General features: G+C 45.9%; 1 protein-coding gene across 1 annotated transcript in view; it reads right to left on the reverse strand.

Moving 5' to 3' along the window:
- Window positions 1–23,127, reverse strand: part of LOC106576558 (uncharacterized) — a 101,040-nt gene that overhangs the window by 60,100 nt on the left and 17,813 nt on the right. The window contains exons 6-21 of the mRNA XM_045722260.2: window positions 22,640–22,813; window positions 21,526–21,689; window positions 17,415–17,544; window positions 16,973–17,089; window positions 14,485–14,640; window positions 13,633–13,749; window positions 11,919–12,065; window positions 9,941–10,060; window positions 8,419–8,577; window positions 8,057–8,170; window positions 7,703–7,852; window positions 4,628–4,765; window positions 3,463–3,609; window positions 3,014–3,133; window positions 1,155–1,301; window positions 264–584 (exon numbers count right to left, since the gene is read on the reverse strand). Coding sequence (XP_045578216.2) covers window positions 264–584; window positions 1,155–1,301; window positions 3,014–3,133; window positions 3,463–3,609; window positions 4,628–4,765; window positions 7,703–7,852; window positions 8,057–8,170; window positions 8,419–8,577; window positions 9,941–10,060; window positions 11,919–12,065; window positions 13,633–13,749; window positions 14,485–14,640; window positions 16,973–17,089; window positions 17,415–17,544; window positions 21,526–21,689; window positions 22,640–22,813 — 2,421 coding nt within the window. The remainder of the gene's footprint in view (window positions 1–263; window positions 585–1,154; window positions 1,302–3,013; window positions 3,134–3,462; window positions 3,610–4,627; window positions 4,766–7,702; window positions 7,853–8,056; window positions 8,171–8,418; window positions 8,578–9,940; window positions 10,061–11,918; window positions 12,066–13,632; window positions 13,750–14,484; window positions 14,641–16,972; window positions 17,090–17,414; window positions 17,545–21,525; window positions 21,690–22,639; window positions 22,814–23,127) is intronic.

The following is a 23,127-nucleotide window of genomic DNA, read 5'->3' on the forward strand; positions in this document are numbered from 1 at the left end:
AGGGTCTTAAGAAGCAGTCTCTAATGGAGGTAAGTGCTGTTATTCTACAGTCTTAAGAAGCAGTCTCTGATGGAGGTAAGTGGTGTTATTCTGAGGGTCTTAAGAAGCAGTCTCTAATGGAGGTAAGTGGTGTTATTCTGAGGGTCTTAAGAAGCAGTCTCTAATGGAGGTAAGTGCTGTTATTCTGAGGGTCTGTCAGTTTGCTCTGATTGTAATGCCTAACAGCTATTCATCTATATAGGTACTATAAATACTTCTGTTACCTGGCCCTGGTCCAACAGTTGTCTCTGTATCCAAAACCAATATGTTTCTGGTAGTGGTGGTAAGATGTCCGACGCTGGTGGTGGCTGCAGCTGTTTTGACAAAGGTGGTGGTGGCTGCAGATGTTTTGACAACGGTGGTGCTTGGGGGTTTCTTGGCGGTGCCGGAGGTGGTTTTGGAGGGGGCTTTGGCGACGGTGGAGCGGGTGTGGGCTTTGGTGGCTTTGGCTGCATTGGGTTGGGAGGCGGTGAGGGTGTGAGGGGGGAGAGGGGCAGGCGTGGCGGGTAAAGACTGGACAGGCACCAGAGGACGGTCCTTGGCCACTGAAAGGAAATAGACAGTGTTTTATATTCATATGCAGTAGCGTAGTGTTGTGCTTGGACACATTTCACATGATATACTGTATACATTATTTATGGCATTTTTATAGTCACATACATGGATAGGTGCAGTGAAATATGTTGTTCTACAGGGTCAGCCATATTAGTACGGCGCCCCTGGAGCAAATTAAGGTTAAGTGCCTTGCTCAAGGGCACATAGACAGATTTTTCCTCTTGTCAGCTCAGTTATTCGAACCGGCGACCTTTCGATTACTGGCCCAACTCTCTAACTGCTAGCCTGTCCTACACCTACTGTACACCATAGTCATTACTGAGTAATAACATATGTCATGATCTAGTAAGTACATGAACCAGCATTGGGTTTCCTGTATGATAGACGGTTTCTAGTGAAGTGTATAAAAATGTAATGGACAGCTCTCCAAACGTTGCATTTCTTACAGCTTAGGATAGCAGCACTCAACAATTGTTGTTGTTGTTGTCGTTTTTGAGTGAGCACGTTGTTTACTGTTCCAGTGAGCTGGAGCCATAACGTGAAGAGGTGTTAAGCTTTACCTATCCTGTGGTGGATAGAGGTGATGGGTCCCTCCACCTCTCCATACACAGGTCTGATGGTGAAGATGTAGGTCCTGCCATACAGCAGATCACTCAGCTTAAACATGGTGGCAGAAGGACCAAGCTTCTCCTTTTTGGTGTCCAACTCTGAAGAGAAAAAGTGTACCCATATATGGTAAAAAAATAATAAAATCTATTTAACCTTTAGCCAAGTCATTGTGAACAAATTGTCCTCTGGTTGGTCAGAGAGGTTGTAAAAAGTGACAAACACAAAACAATTGTCATCACTCTAAAAACACATAACACGGCCCAATTCCAAGGGTAACTCAGGTTTCCCCATCACAATAACAGTTTGGAACAATTGACAATTTACAGGACAAAATCCCCATTTACATCTTGAATTCACCCCTACGGATAATATTTATTGTGGCTACATGATGATTTCTATTAATTATGGCCTCCAAACCCTTCACACTTAAAAAAATGGGTAAGATGAAACCTAGCATAGTTCACGCTGATAAAATCTCCAGGAAGTAGTCTTCTGTTGTGACAGACTGAACAATTTGGTTCTGGGTGCTGAGATTACCAAAAAGTGACTGGGACATGAAAGACAAACCCCGACATTACATTTGTACTGCCATGCTCACACAAAGCACAAAGTCATTAACACTTACTGATGTCACTAACATAGGCCCCATTCCAATTGTATGACTGTCACGTCCTGACCAGTAAAAGGGGTTATTTGTCATTGTAGTTTTGTCAGGGCGTGGCAGGGGGTGTTTGTTTTGTGTGTTTTGGTGTTTTTGGTTTAGGTTCTATGTTTTCTATTTCTATGTTTAAATCTAGTTTTCTATTTCTATGTTGGGTTTTCGGTAGGACCTCCAATTAGAGGCAGCTGGTTGTCGTTGTCTCTAATTGGAGGCCATATTTAGTTGGGGTTTGTTTCACTTGTGTTTTGTGGGTGGTTATTTCCTGTATAGCCTGTGCACCTTACGGGACTGTTTCATCGTTTGTTTCTTTTTTTAAGTGTTATTTCTAATAAATTAAGAAGATGAGCACTTTACCCACTGCGCCTTGGTCCTATCCTTACGACGCCTATGACAATGACTGGCAGTTGAAGGCCATGTGGTGGAGCCCTTGGGTTCACCTACCCAGTCATGTCTAGTCAGTGACTACTTCAACAATGGGAAATGGGAGGACCTCAGAAACTGAAGGCATTTTTAAGAAAGATCTTAAGAAACACCTTTTTTGCAGTGCTTTTAATTAGGGTGCTTTTAGCCATACTATTTATTTAATTTATTTTATACTATCTATTTTACGAATTTTTATTTATTCAAATGCATTAGTCTCTTAAGTCCACCGTTTTTTAAGTAATTGTTTTACTATTTTTATTTGCCACATTTTGAAAACAGTGTTTTTATCTTTCTCACCTTTTATAACTGTATTTGTTGAAGCATTTTGAATTGCATCCTCTGTAAGTAATGTGCTGTATGATTAGATTGATTGAGGAGGGAAAGCATTATTAAGGATTTTGAATGAGGCCATAGCCTGACGTGATCATCTGTGCTGGTGTCACAGCCTGATGTGATTGGCTGTGCTGGTGTCAATGCCTGATGTGATTGGCTGTGCTGGTGTCACAGCCTGATGTGATTGGCTGTGCTGGTGTCACAGCCTGATGTGATTGGCTGTGCTGGTGTCACAGCCTGATGAGATTGGCTGTGCTGGTGTCACAGCCTGATGAGATTGGATGTGCTGGTGTCACAGCCTGATGTGATTGGCTGTGCTGGTGTCACAGCCTGATGTGATTGGCTGTGCTGGTGTCACAGCCTGATGTGATTGGCTGTGCTTTGACCTCTGACCTGAGATGTGCCTCCAGGAGAGCAGATACCCAGAAGCCCCGGCAACGCTGATCCAGTTGAGGGAGGTACTGCTGTCTGTGGTGTCGAGCGCTGCGAAGCCGTTCACTTTGGGCAGGTCCACTGGAACATAACACATCCAACACATCATTTAAGTGTTTGAGAATGGCTACATCGCAGTCAGACTGTGCAGACTCACTGATCTACAAATCACCTTGCATCTCAAATAACTACTCATTATCTGATCAAGATTATCGGTTCTGTGCCTGGCCTTGCTCAAACTGATCCCCTCAACCACACGGAATAACTTTAAGATACCTTACTGCTACGTTTTGGGCTAGGTGGTGGTGCTAGGTGAGTAGAGACGTGTGACAGGTCTACATTTTAGTCATTTAGCAGTCACTCTTATCCAGAGGAATATCTGAGAGGTGTAGCCATAGTTCAGTACTCACAGGTGCGTGCAGTGACCAGGAACGGGCTCCCTTCTCGGTCCCCCACCATAGATGCCACCTGGATCTTATAGGCCGAGCTCTCCTGTAACTTAGGGATGGTGAAGGAGGTAGTGGAGGAAGCGACTAGCTGGGACTTCTCATCGCCACCTAGAGGCAGAGAGGTTAACATGCTTGGGATATATATAGGTCGGGACAGCAGGATAGCCTACAGCTATTTCACAATGATCTTTCCTTTATGCCTCACAGCCTCTCTCCTCACCTTGAAGAACTTAGGTCTGTGGGGAGGGACCATGTCCTCTAATACAAGAGGGAGGTGAGGGGATGCAAGGAAGCATGAAAGACGAATTGAGATAGAGCCTACGTTTTAATTTAGAATTTTTTTATTTCACCTTTATTTAACCAGGTAGGCTAGTTGAACAAGTTCTCACTTGTAACTACGACCTGGCCAAGATAAAGCAAAGCAGTGCGACACAAACAACAACACAGAGTTATACATGGAATAAACAAACATACAGTCAACAACACAATAGAAAAGGTCTATATACAGTGTGTGCAAATGAGGTAGGATAAGGGAGGTAAGGCAATAAATAGGCCATGGTGGCGAAGTAATTACAATATAGCAATTAAACACTGGAGTGATAGATGTGCAGAAGATGAATGTGCAAGTAGAGATACTGGGGTGTAAAGGAGCAAAATAAATAAAATAAATAACAGTATAGGGGGTGAGGTAGTTGGATGGGCTATTTACAGATGGGCTATGTACAGGTGAAGTGATCTGTGAGCTGCTCTGACAGCTGGTGCTTAACGTTAGTGAGGGAGATATGAGTCTCCAGCTTCAATGATGTTTGCAGTTCGTTCCAGTCATTGGCAACAGAGAACTGGAAGGAAAGGCGGCCAAGTGAGGAATTGGCTTTGGTGAGATATACCTGCTGGAGCGCGTGCTATGGGTGGGTGTTTCTATGGTGACCAGTGAGCTGAGATAAGGCGGGGCTTTACCAAGCAAAGACTTATAGATGACCTGGAGCCAGTGGGTTTGGCGACGAATATGAAGCGAGGGCCAGCCAAAGAGAGCATACAGGTGGTGGGTAGTATATGTGGCTTTGGTGGTGTGTGTTTGTGTGTCAATGTGTGTGTGTGTCCATAGATGCATGTGTGTGGTCCTCACCATGGAAGGGGCTCCAGGAGATCTTGTAGCCAGTGACCCCAGGTGTTCTCCTCCAGGTCAGTATGAAGGAGTTGACTCCGACATCCATTACCTTCACCTCCTTGACCGCCTGGATCAGCTCTGACTCTGTCACCGACGCTGATGGAACCACATCAACAATAGATGTAGGTTCATTTAAGATAAACAATAAATATGTGGTGAGCTTTCTGACACAAAATGGCTGCCGCTACATGGATGCTATACATCGGTGCTGGATGAGGTGAGTTTCTGCCTTTCAATGTTGACCGCTTTGAGCATACCTTGAATACATATACAATCAATTATCATTATAAATGTTGTGACAATGTTCCTCATTCAACAGCCTGGATGGACTTCTTCAATGTAAATTAAGTTCTTTCTGTTCAGAGTTTCTAACAGTAGAAACAAACTCAGATAGAACTATTAGATGATAACAACCATGCCAGGCAGCAGTGCACACACACACACACACACACACACACACACACACACACACACACACACACACACACACACACACACACACACACACACACACACACACACACACACACACACACGTAATATCTAACAAGTAATATCTAACAAGTAATCTAACCTAACAATTTCACAACAACTACCTTATACACACAAGTGTAAAGGAATGAATAAGAATATGTACATAAAAATATATGAATGAGTGATGGCCGAACGGCATAGGCAAGATGCAGTAGATGGTATAGAGTACCGTATATACATATTAGATTTGTAATGTAGGGATGTAAACATTATATAAAGTGGCATTGTTTAAAGTGGCTAGTGATACATTTATTACATAAATGTTTCCATTATTAAAGTGGCTAGAGTTGAGTTGGTAAGTTGGCAGCAGCCACTCAATGTTAGTGATGGCTGTTTAACAGTCTGATGTCCTTGAGATAGAAGCTGTTTTTCAGTCTCTCGGTCCTCACTTTGATGCACCTGTACTGACCTCGCCTTCTGGATGATAGCGGGGTGAACAGGCAGTAGCTCGGGTGGTTGTTGTCCTTGATGATCTTTTTGGCCTTCTGTGACATCGGGTGGTGTAGGTGTCCTGGAGGGCAGGTAGTTTGCCCCCGGTGATGCGTTGTGCAGACCTCACTACCCTCTGGAGAGCCTTACGGTTGTGGGCGGAGCAGTTTCCGTATCAGGCGGTGATACAGCCCGACAGGATGCTCTCGATTGTGCATCTGTAAAAGTTTGTGAGTGTTTTTGGTGACAAGCCAAATTTCTTCAGCCTCCTGAGGTTGAAGAGGCGCTGCTGCGCCTTCTTCACCACGCTGTCTGTGTGGGTGGACCAATTCAGTTTGTCCGTGATGTGTTCGCCGAGGAACTTCTCCACTACTGTCCACCTTCTCCACTACTGTCCCGTCGATGTGGATAGGGGGCTGCTCCCTCTGCTGTTTCCTGAAGTCCACGATCATCTCCTTTGTTTTGTTGACATTGAGTGTGAGGTTATTTTCCTGACACCACACTCCAAGGGCCCTCACCTCCTCCCTGTAGGCCGTCTCGTCGTTGTTGGTAATCAAGCCTACCACAGAAGTGTCGTCTGCAAACTTGATGATTGAGTTGGAGGCGTGCATGGCCACGCAGTCATGGGTGAACAGGGAGTACAGGAGAGGGCTGAGAACGCACCCTTGTGGGGCCCCAGTGTTGAGGATCAGCGGGGTGGAGATGTTGTTACCTACCCTCACCATCTGGGGGTGGCCCGTCAGGAAGTCCAGGACCCAGTTGCACAGGGCGGGGTTGAGACCCAGGGTCTCGAGCTTAATGACGAGTTTGGAGGGTACTATGGTGGTAAATGCTGAGCTGTAGTCGATGAACAGCATGCTTACATAGGTATTCCTCTTGTCCAGATGGGTTAGGGCAGTGTGCAGTGTGATTGCGTCGTCTGTGGACCTATTGGGGCGGTAAGCAAATTGGAGTGGGTCTAGGGTGTCAGGTAGGGTGGAGGTGATATGGTCTTTGACTAGTCTCTCAAAGCACTTCATGATGACAGAAGTGAGTGCTACGGGGCAGTAGTCATTTAGCTCAGTTACCTTAGCTTTCTTGGGTACAGGAACAATGGTGGTCCTCTTGAAGCATGTGGGAACAGCAGACTGGGATAAGGATTGATTGAATATGTCCGTAAACACACCAGCCAGCTGGTCTGTGCATGCTCTGAGGACGCGGCTGGGGATGCCGTCTGGGCCTGCAGCCTTGCGAGGGTTAACACGTTTAAATGTTTTACTCACGTTGGCTGCAGTGAAGGAGAGCCCACAGGTTTTGGTAGCGGGCCCTGTCAGTGCCACTGTATTGTCCTCAAAGCGAGCAAAGAAGTTGTTTAGTTTGTCTGGGAGCAAGACATCGTGGTCCACGACAGGGCTGGTTTTTCTTTTGTAGTCCGTGATTGACAACAAGGGTACAAGGGGCGTAACGTTCCACATCTCCCTACTTGATTACAATATCAGGACTTCATCCACAGGGCTCTGGGTTTATGTAAATGGACAGTGACTCAGTGTTACACTCCATATTTTCCGTTTAATGTATTTACGAAAGTTCAATCAGTAAGGCTGGTCTGAATGGATCATCACTTTTCAACAACGCCTGTACTCGATTGAAATAACAGTGGTCTGTCTCGTTCAAATCACACATCTTAGAAATACAATAGTCTTGGATATACAGCGGTGGACTGTGAGGGCTTCCCATCCATAAGTGTGATTACATTACCGACAACAACGTCAACCACTGCTTACATGCGTTTCCATGCATATACGTTTGGATTCCCAGTATCCAACCAAAGAAATTGCTAGAAAAAAAATCTATGCCCTTTCCTTAAATGAGTTGTTTGTATACAGCACCTACCAAGCACATTGCTGTGACTGCAGACTCCACTGACGCCATAGGGGCAAGTCCTAGCTTCCACTGGCGTAGAAAATTCACTCAGTCTCCCAATGACATCAACGTGTGAATAAGTGAAAATTTCCAATACCCACCATCACCACTGTGGGAAAAAAAATCATGCACAAGTTAGGATTTACCCCATACTCTCTCTCCAGGTACCTGTGAGCTGTGAGAGGGAGATTTCTGGCCCCTCTGTGTTGCCGTAGACAGCGTGGATGCTAACTATGTAGACTGTCTCTGGGTTGAGGCCCTCAATGCGGTGGAACAGAACGCTGCGGTCCATATACTGGGACTGGGGAGTGTTGCCATCTGTGTAACACAGCAAATTAGAAGACTCAGGCAAGCCCCCCCCCCCCCCCACACACACACACACACACACACACACACACACACACACACACACACACACACACACACACACACACACACACTGCAAGTTCACAGGCTACATTCATCTTTGCAATTGGGATAAGGTTATATTTAGGATTTGGAACAAGAAGCCCACTACAGTACCGATGTTCCAGGTGAGTTTGTACTCGGTGGACCCCACGACGGGACTCCACTCCACGTCGATGGAGGAACTGGTGTAGGAAGTCACTTGGAAGTTAGACACATATCCCAAAGGAGCTAGCGGAGAGAGAAGAGGGGATACAAGGCAACACGACGAAGACGCATGGAGTCAGGAAGCAGGTGCAGTCGTTGAGTTTAATCAGAACGAACATAGAGAGAATACAAAATCAGGAGCGGCGTCTGAACATGAAAATACAAAACAATACTGCATGATGGGTGATATGACCGAGTGCTACATAAAGGGGAAGTCGTCAGGGTAGTGATGAAAATACACTTCACTAGGAAAGAGGACGCGTTGGACTCACAGGTGCGGAAGGTAGCTGAGACGCCGGGTCCCACCAGCGATCCAAACAGGACGTAAAGAGACAGGACATACTCTGTGTCATGGACCACGTTCTTCAGAAGGTGCTCTGTGGTGGAGCCGTTCAGAGCCAGCTGTCTAGGGCGGTCCCGACCCACAAACTCTGGAGGAATAACACACACATAACAATGGAGTAGGTGGAGGGTTAGGGCCTGAGCCCTGATCTAAAGTCAGTTTAGTGTTTTGCCCATAATGATAATCACCTGCTATTGGAGGCCAACTCCTTTGGACCAGTGGAGTGTTCACTGGAGTTGTGTCTGATAATTTGCAAAATGGCTCACTATCTAGCTTAAATTACATTTGTTAATTAGCAATTAGGTCTCTCTTTGTACTCAACTTAATGAATCCCTTAACGACCGTTCCATTCAAATTGTCCCTTTCATATAGCTTTACAGCTCATTACAGGCAAATCAAATCATCTAAAGCAAGTAATTCTGCAGACATTGGGATTGTTTGACGATACCTTTCATTTCCAAGCATAGCTCTGTTGATATTAAAAGCATCCCGAGTTATTTAAAAAAAGGCAACCAGTCGTGAGGGCAATGAGAAGAGGATGCGTGAACAAAAACCAACCTAAACCCCCAAATAACTCTCATCATCATCTCCACATGAAAGGAGAAGGCACCCTACTATCCCTCCTCCATCTTTTCATCTGGCTTGATCAATCCCTTTTCTCTCACTTTCAGACACACACACTCCTTTATTCACACATTCCCCCCTTTCCTGTCTTCCCCATATGAACATCATCAGAAGCCCGTCCCCTGATTAAAACAACCCACGTATCCCTCCATCTCTCTTTTTATTTTCCTGTTTTCTGAGGGGGTGGCCATGATGCCAGCTTGTCACATGGAAATGACGCTGGTACTACCGAGTGACATGGTGGGGAGCCCAGTCCTGGCATTTCAAAGGATCTGTGTCGTGTCACCACAGGGACGCTCAGAGGGGTGACATCAAATACCCCCCCCCACCTTTTTACCCATAACCCCACTGCAGAATCTTCCTCCAATCATGTTCTAGTGATGCTGATTTTGATAGACACGGTGAGACAGAGGGGTGGTAGGTAGGTAGGTAGGTACACAGAGTTGGGGAGACTCTGAACATCGTCAGAGATACATCACACATGAGAGAGAAAAGGAGAGAGAGAGAGAAAGAGGGGTGAGAAAGGAGAGAGAGAGAAAGAGGGGAGAGAAAGGAGAGAGAGAAAGAGGGGAGAGAAAGGAGAGAGAGAGAGAAAAAGAGAGAGAGAGAGAGAGAGAGAAAGAAAGAGCGGAGAGAGCTAGCCCCTACAAACTTCTGGAGATCTGAGAGGATTGGACAGGGATAAGCAATATGGTAAAACATTCCACCTAGCCTATCAAATCAAATCCCCTCAGATCTCAACAACTGTCTAGGGGGTAGGGGGGTTGTTTTTGGGAAGGGCTTTGGTTTGTATTGTGCGAGTGTATTGTGTAGAGGTGAGAGGTCACCTGGAGTGGGCCCCCAGGCTAGTCTGTAGCCGGTGGCCCCAGGGACAGAGTTCCAGGAGACCATGGCACTGTTGGTGCTCACTGCCGATGCCTTCAGAGTCTGGACTGCACTGCTCTCCACTGGCACAGGGAGACGGGAGACGGGAGAGAGAGGGGAGAGAGGAGAGAGAATTTAACTATCATTATGGATAGAATGTTAGTCATTGAACAGCTGCATGATGAAGGGAGATGGCCTCGGCCGGCACACTGCTAAGGCTCTGGTAGAACGAACTGTATTATGAAGCTAAAATGGGTGTCATTTAGGGCGCAACCATAATGTTCAAAAGTTGACTCACCCTGTACAGTGAGGGAAAAAAGTATTTGATCCCCTGCTGATTTTGTACGTTTGCCCACTGACAAAGAAATGATCAGTCTATAATTTTAATGGTAGGTTTATTTGAACAGTGAGAGACAGAATAACAAAGAAAAAAATCCAGAAAAATGCATGTCAAAAATGTTATAAAATGATTTGCATTTTAATGAGAGAAATAAGTATTTGACCACTCTGCAAAACATGACTTAGTACTTGGTGGCAAAACCCTTGTGGGCAATCACAGAGGTCAGACGTTTCTTGTAGTTGGCCACCAGGTTTGCACACATCTCAGGAGGGATTTTGTCCCACTCCTCTTTGCAGATCTTCTCCAAGTCATTAAGGTTTCGAGGCTGACGTTTGGCAACTCGAACCTTCAGCTCCCTCCACAGATTTTCTATGGGATTAAGGTCTGGAGACTGGCTAGGCCACTCCAAGACCTTAATGTGCTTCTTCTTGAGCCACTCCTTTGTTGCCTTGGCCGTGTGTTTTGGGTCATTGTCATGCTGGAATACCCATCCACGACCCATTTTCAATGCCCTGGCTGAGGGAAGGAGGTTCTCACCCAAGATTTGATGGTACATGGCCCCGTCCATCGTCCCTTTGATGCGGTGAAGTTGTCCTGTCCCCTTAGCAGAAAAACACCCCCAAAGCATAATGTTTCCACCTCCATGTTTGACGGTGGGGATGGTGTTCTTGGGGTCATAGGCAGCATTCCTCCTCCTCCAAACACGGCGAGTTGAGTTGATGCCAAAGAGCTCCATTTTGGTCTCATCTGACCACAACACTTTCACCCAGTTGTCCTCTGAATCATTCAGATGTTCATTGGCAAAGTTCAGACGGGCATGTATATGTGCTTTCTTGAGCAGGGGGACCTTGCGGGCGCTGCAGGAGTTCAGTCCTTCACGGCGTAGTGTGTTACCAATTGTTTTCTTGGTGACTATGGTCCCAGCTGCCTTGAGATCATTGACAAGATCCTCCCGTGTAGTTCTGGGCTGATTCCTCACCGTTCTCATGATCATTGCAACTCCACGAGGTGAGATCTTGCATGGAGCCCCAGGCTGAGGGAGATTGACAGTTCTTTTGTGTTTCTTCCATTTGCAAATAATCGCACCAACTGTTGTCACCTTCTCACCAAGCTGCTTGGCGATGGTGTTGTAGCCCATTCCAGCCTTGTGTAGGTCTACAATCTTGTCCCTGACATCCTTGGAGAGCTCTTTGGTCTTGGCCATGGTGGAGAGTTTGGAATCTGATTGATTGATTGCTTCTGTGGACAGGTGTCTTTTATACAGGTAACAAACTGAGATTAGGAGCACTCCCTTTAAGAGTGTGCTCCTAATCTCAGCTCGTTACCTGTATAAAAGACACCTGGGAGCCAGAAATCTTTCTGATTGAGAGGGGGTCAAACAGTTATTTCCCTCATTAAAATACAAATCAATTTATAACATTTTTGACATGCGTTTTTCTGGATTTTTTTGTTGTCATTCATTCTCTCACTGTTCAAATAAACCTACCATTAAAATGATAGACTGATAATTTCTTTGTCAGTGGGCAAACGTACAAAATCAGCAGGGGATCAAATACTTTTTTCCCTCACTGTACATAGCCCCAGTTTCCATGGTAACTCACGGGTCTTGGCTGGGGTAGAGGTGACAGGGCCCTCGATGTCCACAAAGATGGGGTTGATGGTGATGGCGTACTCAGTGCCTGGGTGGAGGCCCTGGATCATGTAGAAGTTAAAGGTCTCCCCCAGGTTCACATTCTCTCTATGGCCATCTGGAGGTGAAGGAGGGGAGGGGGGTTGGTTAGGTGTGATCGTGCCTTCGTCAAGTATTCATGCCACTTGAATTTTCGAAATGTTGTTACGTTACAGCCTTATTCTCAAATGGATTAAATACCAAAAATTCCCCAGCAATCTGCACACAATACCCCATAACGACAGTGAAAAAAATGTGGTTGAAATGTTTGCAAATTTATTACAAGTAAAAAACAGAAATACCTTATTTACATAAGTATTCAGACCCTTTGCAATGAGACTCGAAATTGAGCTCAGGTGCATCCTGTTTCCATTGATCATCCTTGAGATGTTTTTACAACTTGATTGGAGTCCACCCGGGGTAAATTCAATTGATTGGACATGATTTGGAAAGGCACACAACTGTCTATAAAAGGTCCCTCAGTTGACAATGCATGTCAGAGCAAAAACCAAGCCATGAGGTCGAAGGAATTGCCTGTAGAGGTCCGAGACAGGATTGTGTCGAGGCACAGATCTGGGGAAGGGTGCCAACATTTTTCTGCAGCATTGAAGGTCCCCAAGAACACAGTGCCCTCCATCATTCTTAAATGGAAGAAGTTTGGAACCAAGACTCTTCCTAGAGCTGGCCGCCCAGCCAAACTGAGCAATCGGGAGAGAAGGGCCTTGGCCAGGGAGGTGACCAAGATCCCGATGGTCACTCTGACAGAGCTCTAGAGTTCCTCTGTAGAAATGGGAAAACCTTCCAGAAGGACAACCATCTATGCAGCACTCCACCAATCAGGCCTTCATGGTAGAGAGGCCAGATGGAAGCCACTCCTCAGTAAAAGTCACATGACCACCCGCTTATAGTTTGCCAAAAGGCACCTAAAGGACTCTCAGACCATGAAAAACAAGATTCTCTGGTCTGATGAAACCAAGATTAAACTCGTTGGCCTGAATGCCAAGCGTCATGTTTGGAGGAAACCTGGCACCATCCCTACGGTGAAGCATGGTGGTGGCAGCCTCATGCTGTGGGGATGTTTTTCAGCGGCAGGGAATGGGAGAATAGTCAGGATCGAGGCAAAGATGAACAGAGCAAAGTAGAGAGAGATCCTTGATGAAAACCTGCTCCAGAGCACTCAGAACCTCAGACTGGTGCGAAGGTTCACCTTCCAACAGGACACAGCCAAGACAATGCAGGAGTGGCTTTGGGACAAGTCTCTGAATGTCCTTAAGTGGGAGGAAGTCCCCAAATACAGGTGTGCCAAGCTTGTAGCGTCATACCCAAGAAGACTCGAGGCTGTAATTGCTGCCAAAGGTGCTTCAACAAAGTACTGAGTAAAGGGACTGAATACTTATGTAAATGTGAACTTGTTTTTGCTTTGTCATTATGGGGTATTGTGTGTAGATTGATGAGAATAAGGCTGTAATGTAACAAAATGTGGAAAAAGTCAAGGGGTCTGAATTCTTTCCGAAGGCACTGTATACTCTGTATGCAACCTGTATGTTGTATGGTGATTTCAAACACACTGTGTCTGAGTGGTCAGTGTGTGTTCAGTGTGTCTTCTGGGTGATCTTGGTAACACACTGCTAATAGGGTCCCAGTACCTAAGGAGGACCAGGTGAGGCGATACCCCGTGGCCCCCTTCACTGAGCCCCAGCGGGCCTGGACGGTGTCTGTGGTGGCGTTTTGGACCAGGAGCTGCTGCACTGGCACCAGTTTCACTGCAGAATAGATATAGACACACACACACACGCACACGCACACGCACGCACACGCACGCACGCACACGCACGCACATGCACACACACGCACACGCACGCACAGGCACGCACACACACGCACACAGTCTCAGTTAGGGGAGGAACACTAATGAATACCTTTTCTTTAATAATTACATAAATTATACAAATGTAATTTGATGGAGAACAGACAAACTGCATCACACACAGATGGTGAAATACATGACCACAGCCTGGAAATCTGATCAACATGTTGAGAGAAGCTACACTGCCGCTTAGTGGACAATCATAGAAAAACTACTTATTACATAGTCAGAAAGGTGTGAAATAGGGCATTAAGCTTCTATTGAAATATATATTTCATAACCAATTGGCTTAGATTATATTTTCAAGATCACTTTCAAAGGCAATGGAAGCATCCTGATTCTCCACCATTTTCTAGAAGTGTTTCACAACTTGTAAATTCCCACTCATTCATTTCTAAGCATAGGATTGGTTTTAGGCCGGTAGACTAGCGTTTAAGAGTGTTGGGCCAGTAACCAAAAGGTCACTGGTTTCGAATCCCGAGGCAACTAAGTGAAAAAAATCTGTCTGTGTCCTTGAGCAAGGCACTTAACCCTAATAGCTCCTGTAAATCTCTCTGGATAAGAGCATCTGCTAAATAACTCAAATTTAAAATTCTAGCTGTTGGTCGACACATTCAGCAGGGTCACTTACGTGTTTTGCCGACGATCGAGACAGGTTGGCTGGGGCCCTGGGGGTAGATAGCAAAGATACTGACGGTGTACTTCTTATCCTCCTCCAAGCTGTCAATCACATGGGAGGAGGTGTCGCCGCGCAGCACCTGCTCATAGGTCAGCCCTGGCCGGTCGGCTGCATGGGGTCAGAACACAATTCATCTTTCATGGACAGACTACTTAAACATAAACCAAATTACGCTGGATTTTACTTCTGGGTTTACAGAGTTTAGGACAAAAAAGGTACATTCTGTACCAGGAGTGATGAACTTCTGTACCAGAAGAGATAACTACCTTCAATAAAGACAATTATAAATTCTGTACCAGGTACTACAGTTGTTATAACACCACAAGAGAATGGGAGCCATGATATCAAGTAAAGGGATAAGTACAAAATATGTATCCCTGTCTAATTCTGTAGCCTTCGCAGCGTCAAAGTTGTTTTGACACCGCAAGAGACGGGGTAATCAAAGGCATGATATCTAGTAGAGAAAATGTGAAGGGGTTACAATGAGATACAGTGCCATCGGAAAGTATTCAGGCCCCTTGACTTTTTCCACATTTTGCTACGTTACAGATTTATTCTAAAATGTATTCAAATGTTTTTTTCCCTCATCAATCTACACACAATACCCCATAACGACAAAGCAAAAACTGGTTTTTAGAAATGTTTGCTAATTTATTAAAAATACAAATACAAAATATCACATTTACATAACTATTCAGACCCTTTACTCAGTACTTTGCTGAAGCAGCTTTGGCAGCAATTACAGCATTGAGTCTTCTTGGGTATGACGCTATAAGCTTGGCACACCTGCATTTGGGGAGTTTCTTCCAATCTTCTCTGCAGATCCTCTCAAGCTCTGTCAGGTTGGATGGGGAGCGTCGCTGCATAGCTATTTTCAGGTCTCTCCAGAGATGTTCAATTAGGTTCAAGTCCAGGCTTTGGCTCGGCCACTCAAGGACATTCAGAGACTTGTCCCGAAGCCACTCCTGCATTGTCTTGGCTGTGTGCTTAGGGTCATTGTCCTGTTGGAAGGTGAACCTTTGCCCCAGTCTGAGGTCCTGAGCTCTCTGGAGCAGGTTTTCATCAAGGATCTCTCTGTACTTTGCTCCATTCATCTTTCCCTGATGCCTGACTAGTCTCCCAGTCCCTGCCGCTGAAAAACATCTCCACAGCATGATGCTGCCACCACCATTCTTCACCGTAGGGATGGTGCCAGATTTCCTCCAGACATGACGCTTGGCATTCAGGCCAAAGAGTTGGTTTCATCAGACCAAAGAATCTTGTTTCTCATGGTCTGAGAGTCTTTAAGTGCCTTTTGGAAAACTCCAAGCGGACTGTCATGTGCCTTTTACTGATGTGTGGCTTCCGTCTGGCCACTCTACCATAAAGGCCTGATTGATGGAGAGCTGCAGAGATGGTTGTCCTTCTGGAAGGTTCTGCCATCTCCACAGAGGAACTCTAGAGCTCTGTCAGAGTGACCATTGGGTTCTTGGTCACCTCCCTGACCAAGGCCCTTCTCTCCCAATTGCTTAGTTTGGCAGGGCGGCCAGCTCTAGGAAGAGTCTTGGTGGTTCCAAACTTCTTCCATTTAAGAATGATGGAGGCCACTGTGTTCTTGGGGACCTTCAATGCTGCATACATGTTTTGGTACCCTTCTCCAGATCTATGCCTCGACACAATCCTATCTCGGAGCTCTAATAATAATGCCTTCGACCCCATGGCTTAGTTTTTGCTCTGACATGCACTGTCGACTGTGGGACCTTATATAGACAGTTGTGTGCCTTTCCAAATCATATCCAATCAATTGAATTTACCAAAGGTGGACTCCAATCAAGTTGTAGAAACATCTCAAGGATGATCAATGGAAACAGGATGAACCTGAGCTCAATTTCGAGTCTCATAGAAAAGGCTCTGCAAAATGATGTAGATAAGGTATTTCTGTTTTTTATTTTTAATACATTTGCAAAAATGTCTTAAAACCTGTTTTCGCTTTGTCATTATGTGGTATTGTGTGTAGATTGCTGAGGATTTCTTTTACATTTAATGTACATATTTTAGAATAGGGCTGTAACGTAACAAAATGCGGAAAAAGTCAAGGGGTCTGAGTGCTTTCCGAAGGCACTATATGTATACCCTTTTCAACTTCTGTACCTGGTGTCAAAGTTGTTGTAAAACCTCAAGAGACCTGTATGATATGAAGCCTTAATTAAACCGAAAGAACTATGGTGATACCAGACCTGGGTTCAAATACTCAAATCATTTAAAATACCTTAGCTGTGGTTGATTAAGGTTGTCTACTGCAAAGGACCAATAGAACCATCCCAAAAGTACAAACGTCTGCCGCCTGGCACTCTTGACGGGCTAAAGCAAACACTACAAGTATTTGAAAGATATATTACTTGAACCCAAGTCTGGATCAGACTAATGATGTGGTGTAATGTCAATACAGGAGTCAACTCACATCTGGGGATGAATATCTTGTATCCCTCGAGCTTCCCTAGAGGTGGTGTCCATGCCAACCTCAGAGAGAAGAGGCCCTCCTCCATCACACGGAAGTTTGAGACAGGAGGCACCGGGGCTAAGGCAGAGGAAGGAAAATACGTTGGAACGTTGAGTACATTTGAAATTGCATGTGTATATGCAAAATGCCAAGTTGTAAATGAGCATAGGTATGTGATGTGTACGTTTCAGTGTGGGTGAATTTCTGCATGCAGATTAAGTATACATGTGGATCTATATTACAATACTACTGTATGTGTGAGTGTGTTCAGCTGGTGTTTGTTTGTGTATATGTATATCTATATTTACCTGTGTGAGCTACTATGTGTGCGCACGCTCCTGTGTTAGCGTGGGTGCATGTCTATGTGTGTGGGATTGTTGATGTTAGTGCCTCTGTAACCCACGTGTCTGTGTAATGATGGTGGCAGAGTCTCCAATGAGGCCAGGGTAGATGGCGTAGACAGTCAGAGAGTACTCTGTCTTAGGAGTCAGCTCTGTCACTAGAGATGTCCTCTCATCACCTTTCAGATCAGTCTGATACGACACACACAGGACAGGGAGAGAGAGAGGAACAGGGAGCGGGACAAGGAGAGGGACAGGGAGAGGACAGGGAGAAGGATAGGGAGAGGGAGTAGGAGAGAGAAAGGAACAGGGAGAAGGACAGGGCCAGGGAGAGGGACAGGGAGAGGGAGAGGGACAGGGAGCGGGAGCGGGACAAGGAGAGGGACAGGGACAGGGAGAAGCATAGGGAGAGGGAGTAGGAGAGAGAGAGGGAAAGGGAGAGGAACAGAGAGAAGGACATGGACAGGGAGTAGGACAAGGAAAGGGAGCGGGAGAGAGAGAGGGACAGGCAGAGGGACAGGGAGAGGGACAAGGAAAAGGACAGGGAGAAGGACATGGACAAGGAGCGGGAGAGAGAGGGACAGGGAGCGGTAGAGAGAGGGACAGGTAGAGGGACAGGGAGAGGGACAAGGAAAAGGACAGGGAGAAGGACAGGGACAAGGAGCGGGTGAGGGACAGGGAGAGGGACAGGGACAGGGAGAGGGAATGGGTCAGGGAAAGGGACAGGGAGAGAGGGAGAGGTTTGAGTGAAATGGGTAAGGGTGTTTGTGGGGATGGTTTTGTGTGGGTGTGTGCTCACGCATGTGTGTATTCAGAAATTGTATCATCACTAGAATCACTCTACTCTGTAATCATTCTACACCAGTCTTTCACCACTCAGTGTATCATCACTAGAATCACTCTACTCTGTAATCATTCTACACCAGTCCTTCACCACTCAGTGTATAATCACTAGAATCATTCTACTCTGTAATCATTCTACACCAGTCTTTCATCACTCAGTGTATCATCACTAGAGTCACTCTACTCTGTAATCATTCTACACCGGTCCTTCACCACTCAGTGTATCATCACTAGAATCATTCTACTCTGTAATCATTCTACACTCAGTGTATCATCACTAGAATCACTCTACTCTGTAATCATTCTACACCAGTCTTTCACCACTCAGTGTATCATCACTAGAATCACTCTACTCTGTAATCATTCTACACCAGTCCTTCAACCACTCAGTCAGCCGTGGCACATATTTGTTCTTTCCCAGCACCAGCACACCTGATTCAACTATACAGTTGTGGCCAAAAGTTTTGAGAATGACACAAATATTAATTTCCACAAAGTTTGCTGCTTCACTGTCTTTAGATATTTTTTTCAGATGTTACTATGGAATACTGAAGTATAATTACAAGCATTTCATAAGTGTCAAAGGCTTTTATTGATAATTACATGAAGTTGATGCAAAGAGTCAATATTTGCAGTCTTCTTTTTCAAGACCTCTGCAATCCGCCCTGGCATGCTGTCAATGAACTTCTGGGCCACATCCTGACTGATGGCAGCCCATTCTTGCATAATCAATGCTTGGAGTTTGTCAGAATTTGTGGGTTTATGTTTGTCCACCCGCCTCTTGAAGATTGACCACACGTTCTCAATGGGATTAAGGTCTGGGGAGTTTCCTGGCCATGGACCCAAAATATCGATGTTTTGTTCCCCGAGCCACTTAGTTATCACTTTTGCCTTATGGCAAGGTGCTCCATCATGCTGGAAAAGGCATTGTTCGTCACCAAACTGTTCCTGGATGGTTGGGAGAAGTTGCTCTCGGAGGATGTGTTGGTACCATTCTTTATTCCTGGCTGTGTTCTTAGGCAAAATTGTGAGTGAGCCCACTCCCTTGGCTGAGAAGCAACCCCACACATGAATGGTGTCAGGATGCTTTACTGTTGGCATGACACAGGACTGATGGTAGCACTCACCTTGTCTTCTCCGGACAAGCTTTTTTTCCGGATGCCCCAAACAATCGGAAAGGGGATTCATCAGAGAAAATGACTTTACCCCAGTCCTCAGCAGTCCAGTCCCTGTACCTTTTGCAGAATATCAGTCTGTCCCTGATGTTTTTCCTAGAGAGAAGTGTCTTCTTTGCTGCCCTTCTTGACACCAGGCCATCCTCCAAAAGTCTTCGCCTCACTGTGCATGCAGATGCACTCACACCTGCCTGCTGCCATTCCTGAGCAAGCTCTGTACTGGTGGTGCCCCGATCCCGCAGCTGAATCAACTTTAGGAGACGGTCCTGGCGCTTGCTGGACTTTCTTGTGTGCCCTGAAGCCTTCTTCACAACAATTGAACCGCTCTCCTTGAAGTTCTTGATGATCCGATAAATGGTTGATTTATGTGCAATCTTATTGGCAGCAATATCCTTGCCTGTGAAGTCGTTTTTGTGCAAAGCAATGATGACGGCACGTGTTTCCTTGCAGGTAACCATGTTCGACAGAGGAAGAACAATGATTCCAAGCACCACCCTCCTTTTGAAGCTTCCGGTCTGTTATTCGAACTCAATCAACATGACAGAGTGATCTCCAGCCTTGTCCTCATCAACACTCACACCTGTGTTAATGAGAGAATCACTGACATGATGTCAGCTGGTCCTTTTGTGGCAGGGCTGAAATGCAGTGGAAATGTTTTTGGGGGATTCAGTTCATTTGCATGGCAAAGAGGGACTTTGCAATTAATTGCAATTCATCTGGTCACTCTTCATAACATTCTGGAGTATATGCAAATTGCAATCATACAAACTGAGGCAGCAGACTTTGTGAAAATGTATATTTGTGTCATTCTCAGAACTTTTGGCCACGACTGGTACAAGGGCTTGATAATTAATGGACTAGTGGAATCAGGTGAAATATATCTGATTTATGCAACAGTTGTAGGGTGGTAGGTAGCCTAGCGGTTAGAGCGTTGGGACATCAACCGAAAGGTTGTTGGTTCAAATACCGTAGCAGTCAAGGTGAAAAACCTGTTCAATGTTCCCTTGAGCAAGGCACTTATCCCTAATTTGCTCCAGGGGCACGTACTACTATGACTGACCGTGTAAAACAACATATTTCACTGCCTCTATCCAGTGTATGTGACAATAAAACATTTTTTTTTGTAGGGTTAGAAAACACTTTTCTATTCCACAGTGCTCTTTCAAGTACATCTCAAACCTATTGCATCCATCCTCTCCTCTGTGACTTCACCACCCAACACACAAGTTATGTAATGCCTGCGTAGCTTGATTGTCCCTGCAGGAATGGTTCTGTTAGAGAATGCTAAAGTATCTTTCTCCAGAGTTCTACACCAGTGTCATAGCAAGGACACGCAAACAACCCACTCTGCGAATCCAGTGCTGTGTCCTGTGGCTCTGGCAAGGCTGTAGAAAATCACTGAGAGAATACACACAATGGGGAAAGATTCTATGCCTGCGAGACAAAGACAAAGCACGCACGTACGTGCGCACACACAAACACACACACCAAACTATCCAAAACAAAGACTAAGAATATTGTTCAGAAGAAAGCGTACTGTACACATGCACAAAACTGAACACTCACACACACTCCAACAAATAGTGTAGTGTACAGTACAATACATTACAGTATATTGTAAATCTCAAGGTCATTGTGATATTGCTTTCTGATTTTCTCTCACTGCATACTAGCTACACACACACACACACACACACACACACACACACACACACACACACACACACACACACACACACACACACACACACACACCACACACACACACACACACACACACACACACACACACACCTCTATCTAGCAGTATCCTGCTGTGGTCAGTCTCTGTGTCTGTACTCAGCACCATCTGGTCCTGGGCCCAATATCCTGTCACCTCTCACATCCCATCCCCCTGCCACCTTACCCACCTTCCACCCCCCCTACCAGGTTCACCTATCTCAGCTCCCTCCTTACCCTCCCAACAGTATTTTGACTCAATTACATTTCCAGTGTTTTCAATTCAATTCCTGCTTCAATTCAATTCCAGGCACTTTACCCAGGTGGTTTGACTCCTAATATTCTATTTTAGCCCATCGTCTGAAATGGCATTCAGCATTTAGCCCCCGTTATTACCACAACACCTCAACCTCTAAACACCCCCACTCCCCTTCACCTGTGTCTGCAGGCTGGGCAGCAGCTGTCCCTTGGGACTGAGGGGGGTGACCAGGAGGCGGTAGCCGGTGACGTCCCCCGTGGCCTGGCTCCAGGTCAGCCTCAGACTACTGTAGGCTAGCTCACTCACCTGGAGGTCCCGGGGACCCACCACACGCTCCTCCACTGGGGAGGGAGATGAAGGGAAAGATGGAGGTGAGGGAGATAGAAGGATGGGTGGGGAGAAAGATGGGGGAGAGGAGAGAGAGAAGGACGGGGGTGAGGGAGGGGAGATAGAAGGATGGGTGGGGGAAAGATGGGGGAGAGGAGAGAGAGAAGAATGGGGATAGGAAGGAGAGGTGGATGGAGATAAACGGGCTTGACGAATAAGAAGAGAAAGATGGAGGATGGAGGTGGAGAAAAAGACAGAGAGAGAAGAATGGAGGTGGAGAGAAAAGAGAGAGAATGAGGGAGGGGGAGAAAAAGACAGAGAGAGAAGAATGGAGGTGGAGAAAAAGACACAGAGAGAAGGAGGGAGGGGGAGAGAAAAGAGAGAGGAGGGAGGGGGAGAAAAAGACAGAGAGAGAAGAATGGAGGTGGAGAGAAAGACAGAGAGAGGGGGAAGACAGAGAGAAGGATGGAGGGGGAGAGAGAAAGACAGAGAGAGAAGGAGGGAGGGGAGAGAAAGACAGAGAAGGATGGAGGGAGAGAGAAGGATGGAGGGGGAGAGAAAGAAAGAGAAAGAAGGATGGAGGGAGAGAGAAAGACAGAGAGAGAAGGATGGAGGGGTAGAGAGAGGGAGAAAAGGATGAGGGAGAGAGAAACAGAGATTGAAACATAAAGGGGTTAAAACATAAAGAGCATACAAAGTACGTACCAGACACCACTAAACAAAATAACATGTTTAAATATATACGCATATACAATAACCATGGGCAGTACAGCTGACATCTAGCCACACTACACAAAGATACCTGCATAGCAGAACATCTCTGGGCATTCTCAGCAGTAGGTACTTTCGAAGTTGCCCTCAACCACTGATAAAGGATCAGATTCTTTTCACCCCTGTAATGGTTAGGGTTACGATTGGAGATGAGCAATCTGATCCTGGATCAGTGGTTGGAACTAATTCTCACCGGCCGGGGTGTGTTTGACGGGGCGTGGGGGTTCAGAGGCGGTGAAACAGATTCTTCGGGACAGTTTGGGCAGGAGAGCATCCAGGAGAGAGAAGTCAGCGGCTAGCATCAGGTGTTCCTCGTGGGGCTCAGTCACAATCCTGCGCAGCTCTGATTCGTCGGCTCCTCTCACCCCTAGGAGAAGCATTTTTATTTGTATTTATTTAACCTTTATTTAACTAGGCAAAAAAGTTAAGAACAAGAGGGAGAAGTGGGAGAGAAAGACAGAGAGAGAAGGATGGAGGGAGAGAGAAAGAAGGATGGACTGCCTTGTTCAGGGGCAGAACAACAGATTTTTACCTTGTGAGCTCGGGGATTCGATCCAGCAACCTTTCAGTTACTGGCCCAACGCTCTAACCACTAGGCTGCCTGCCGCCCCACAGCAAGCATAGAAATATACAAGTTAGAATGGACATAGTTGTAAAATCTATATGATTTTTTCAGTACAT

This window comes from Salmo salar, chromosome 07 (assembly GCF_965601325.2).
Source record: "Salmo salar chromosome 07, fSalSal1, whole genome shotgun sequence".
NCBI classification, from domain to species: domain Eukaryota; kingdom Metazoa; phylum Chordata; class Actinopteri; order Salmoniformes; family Salmonidae; genus Salmo; species Salmo salar.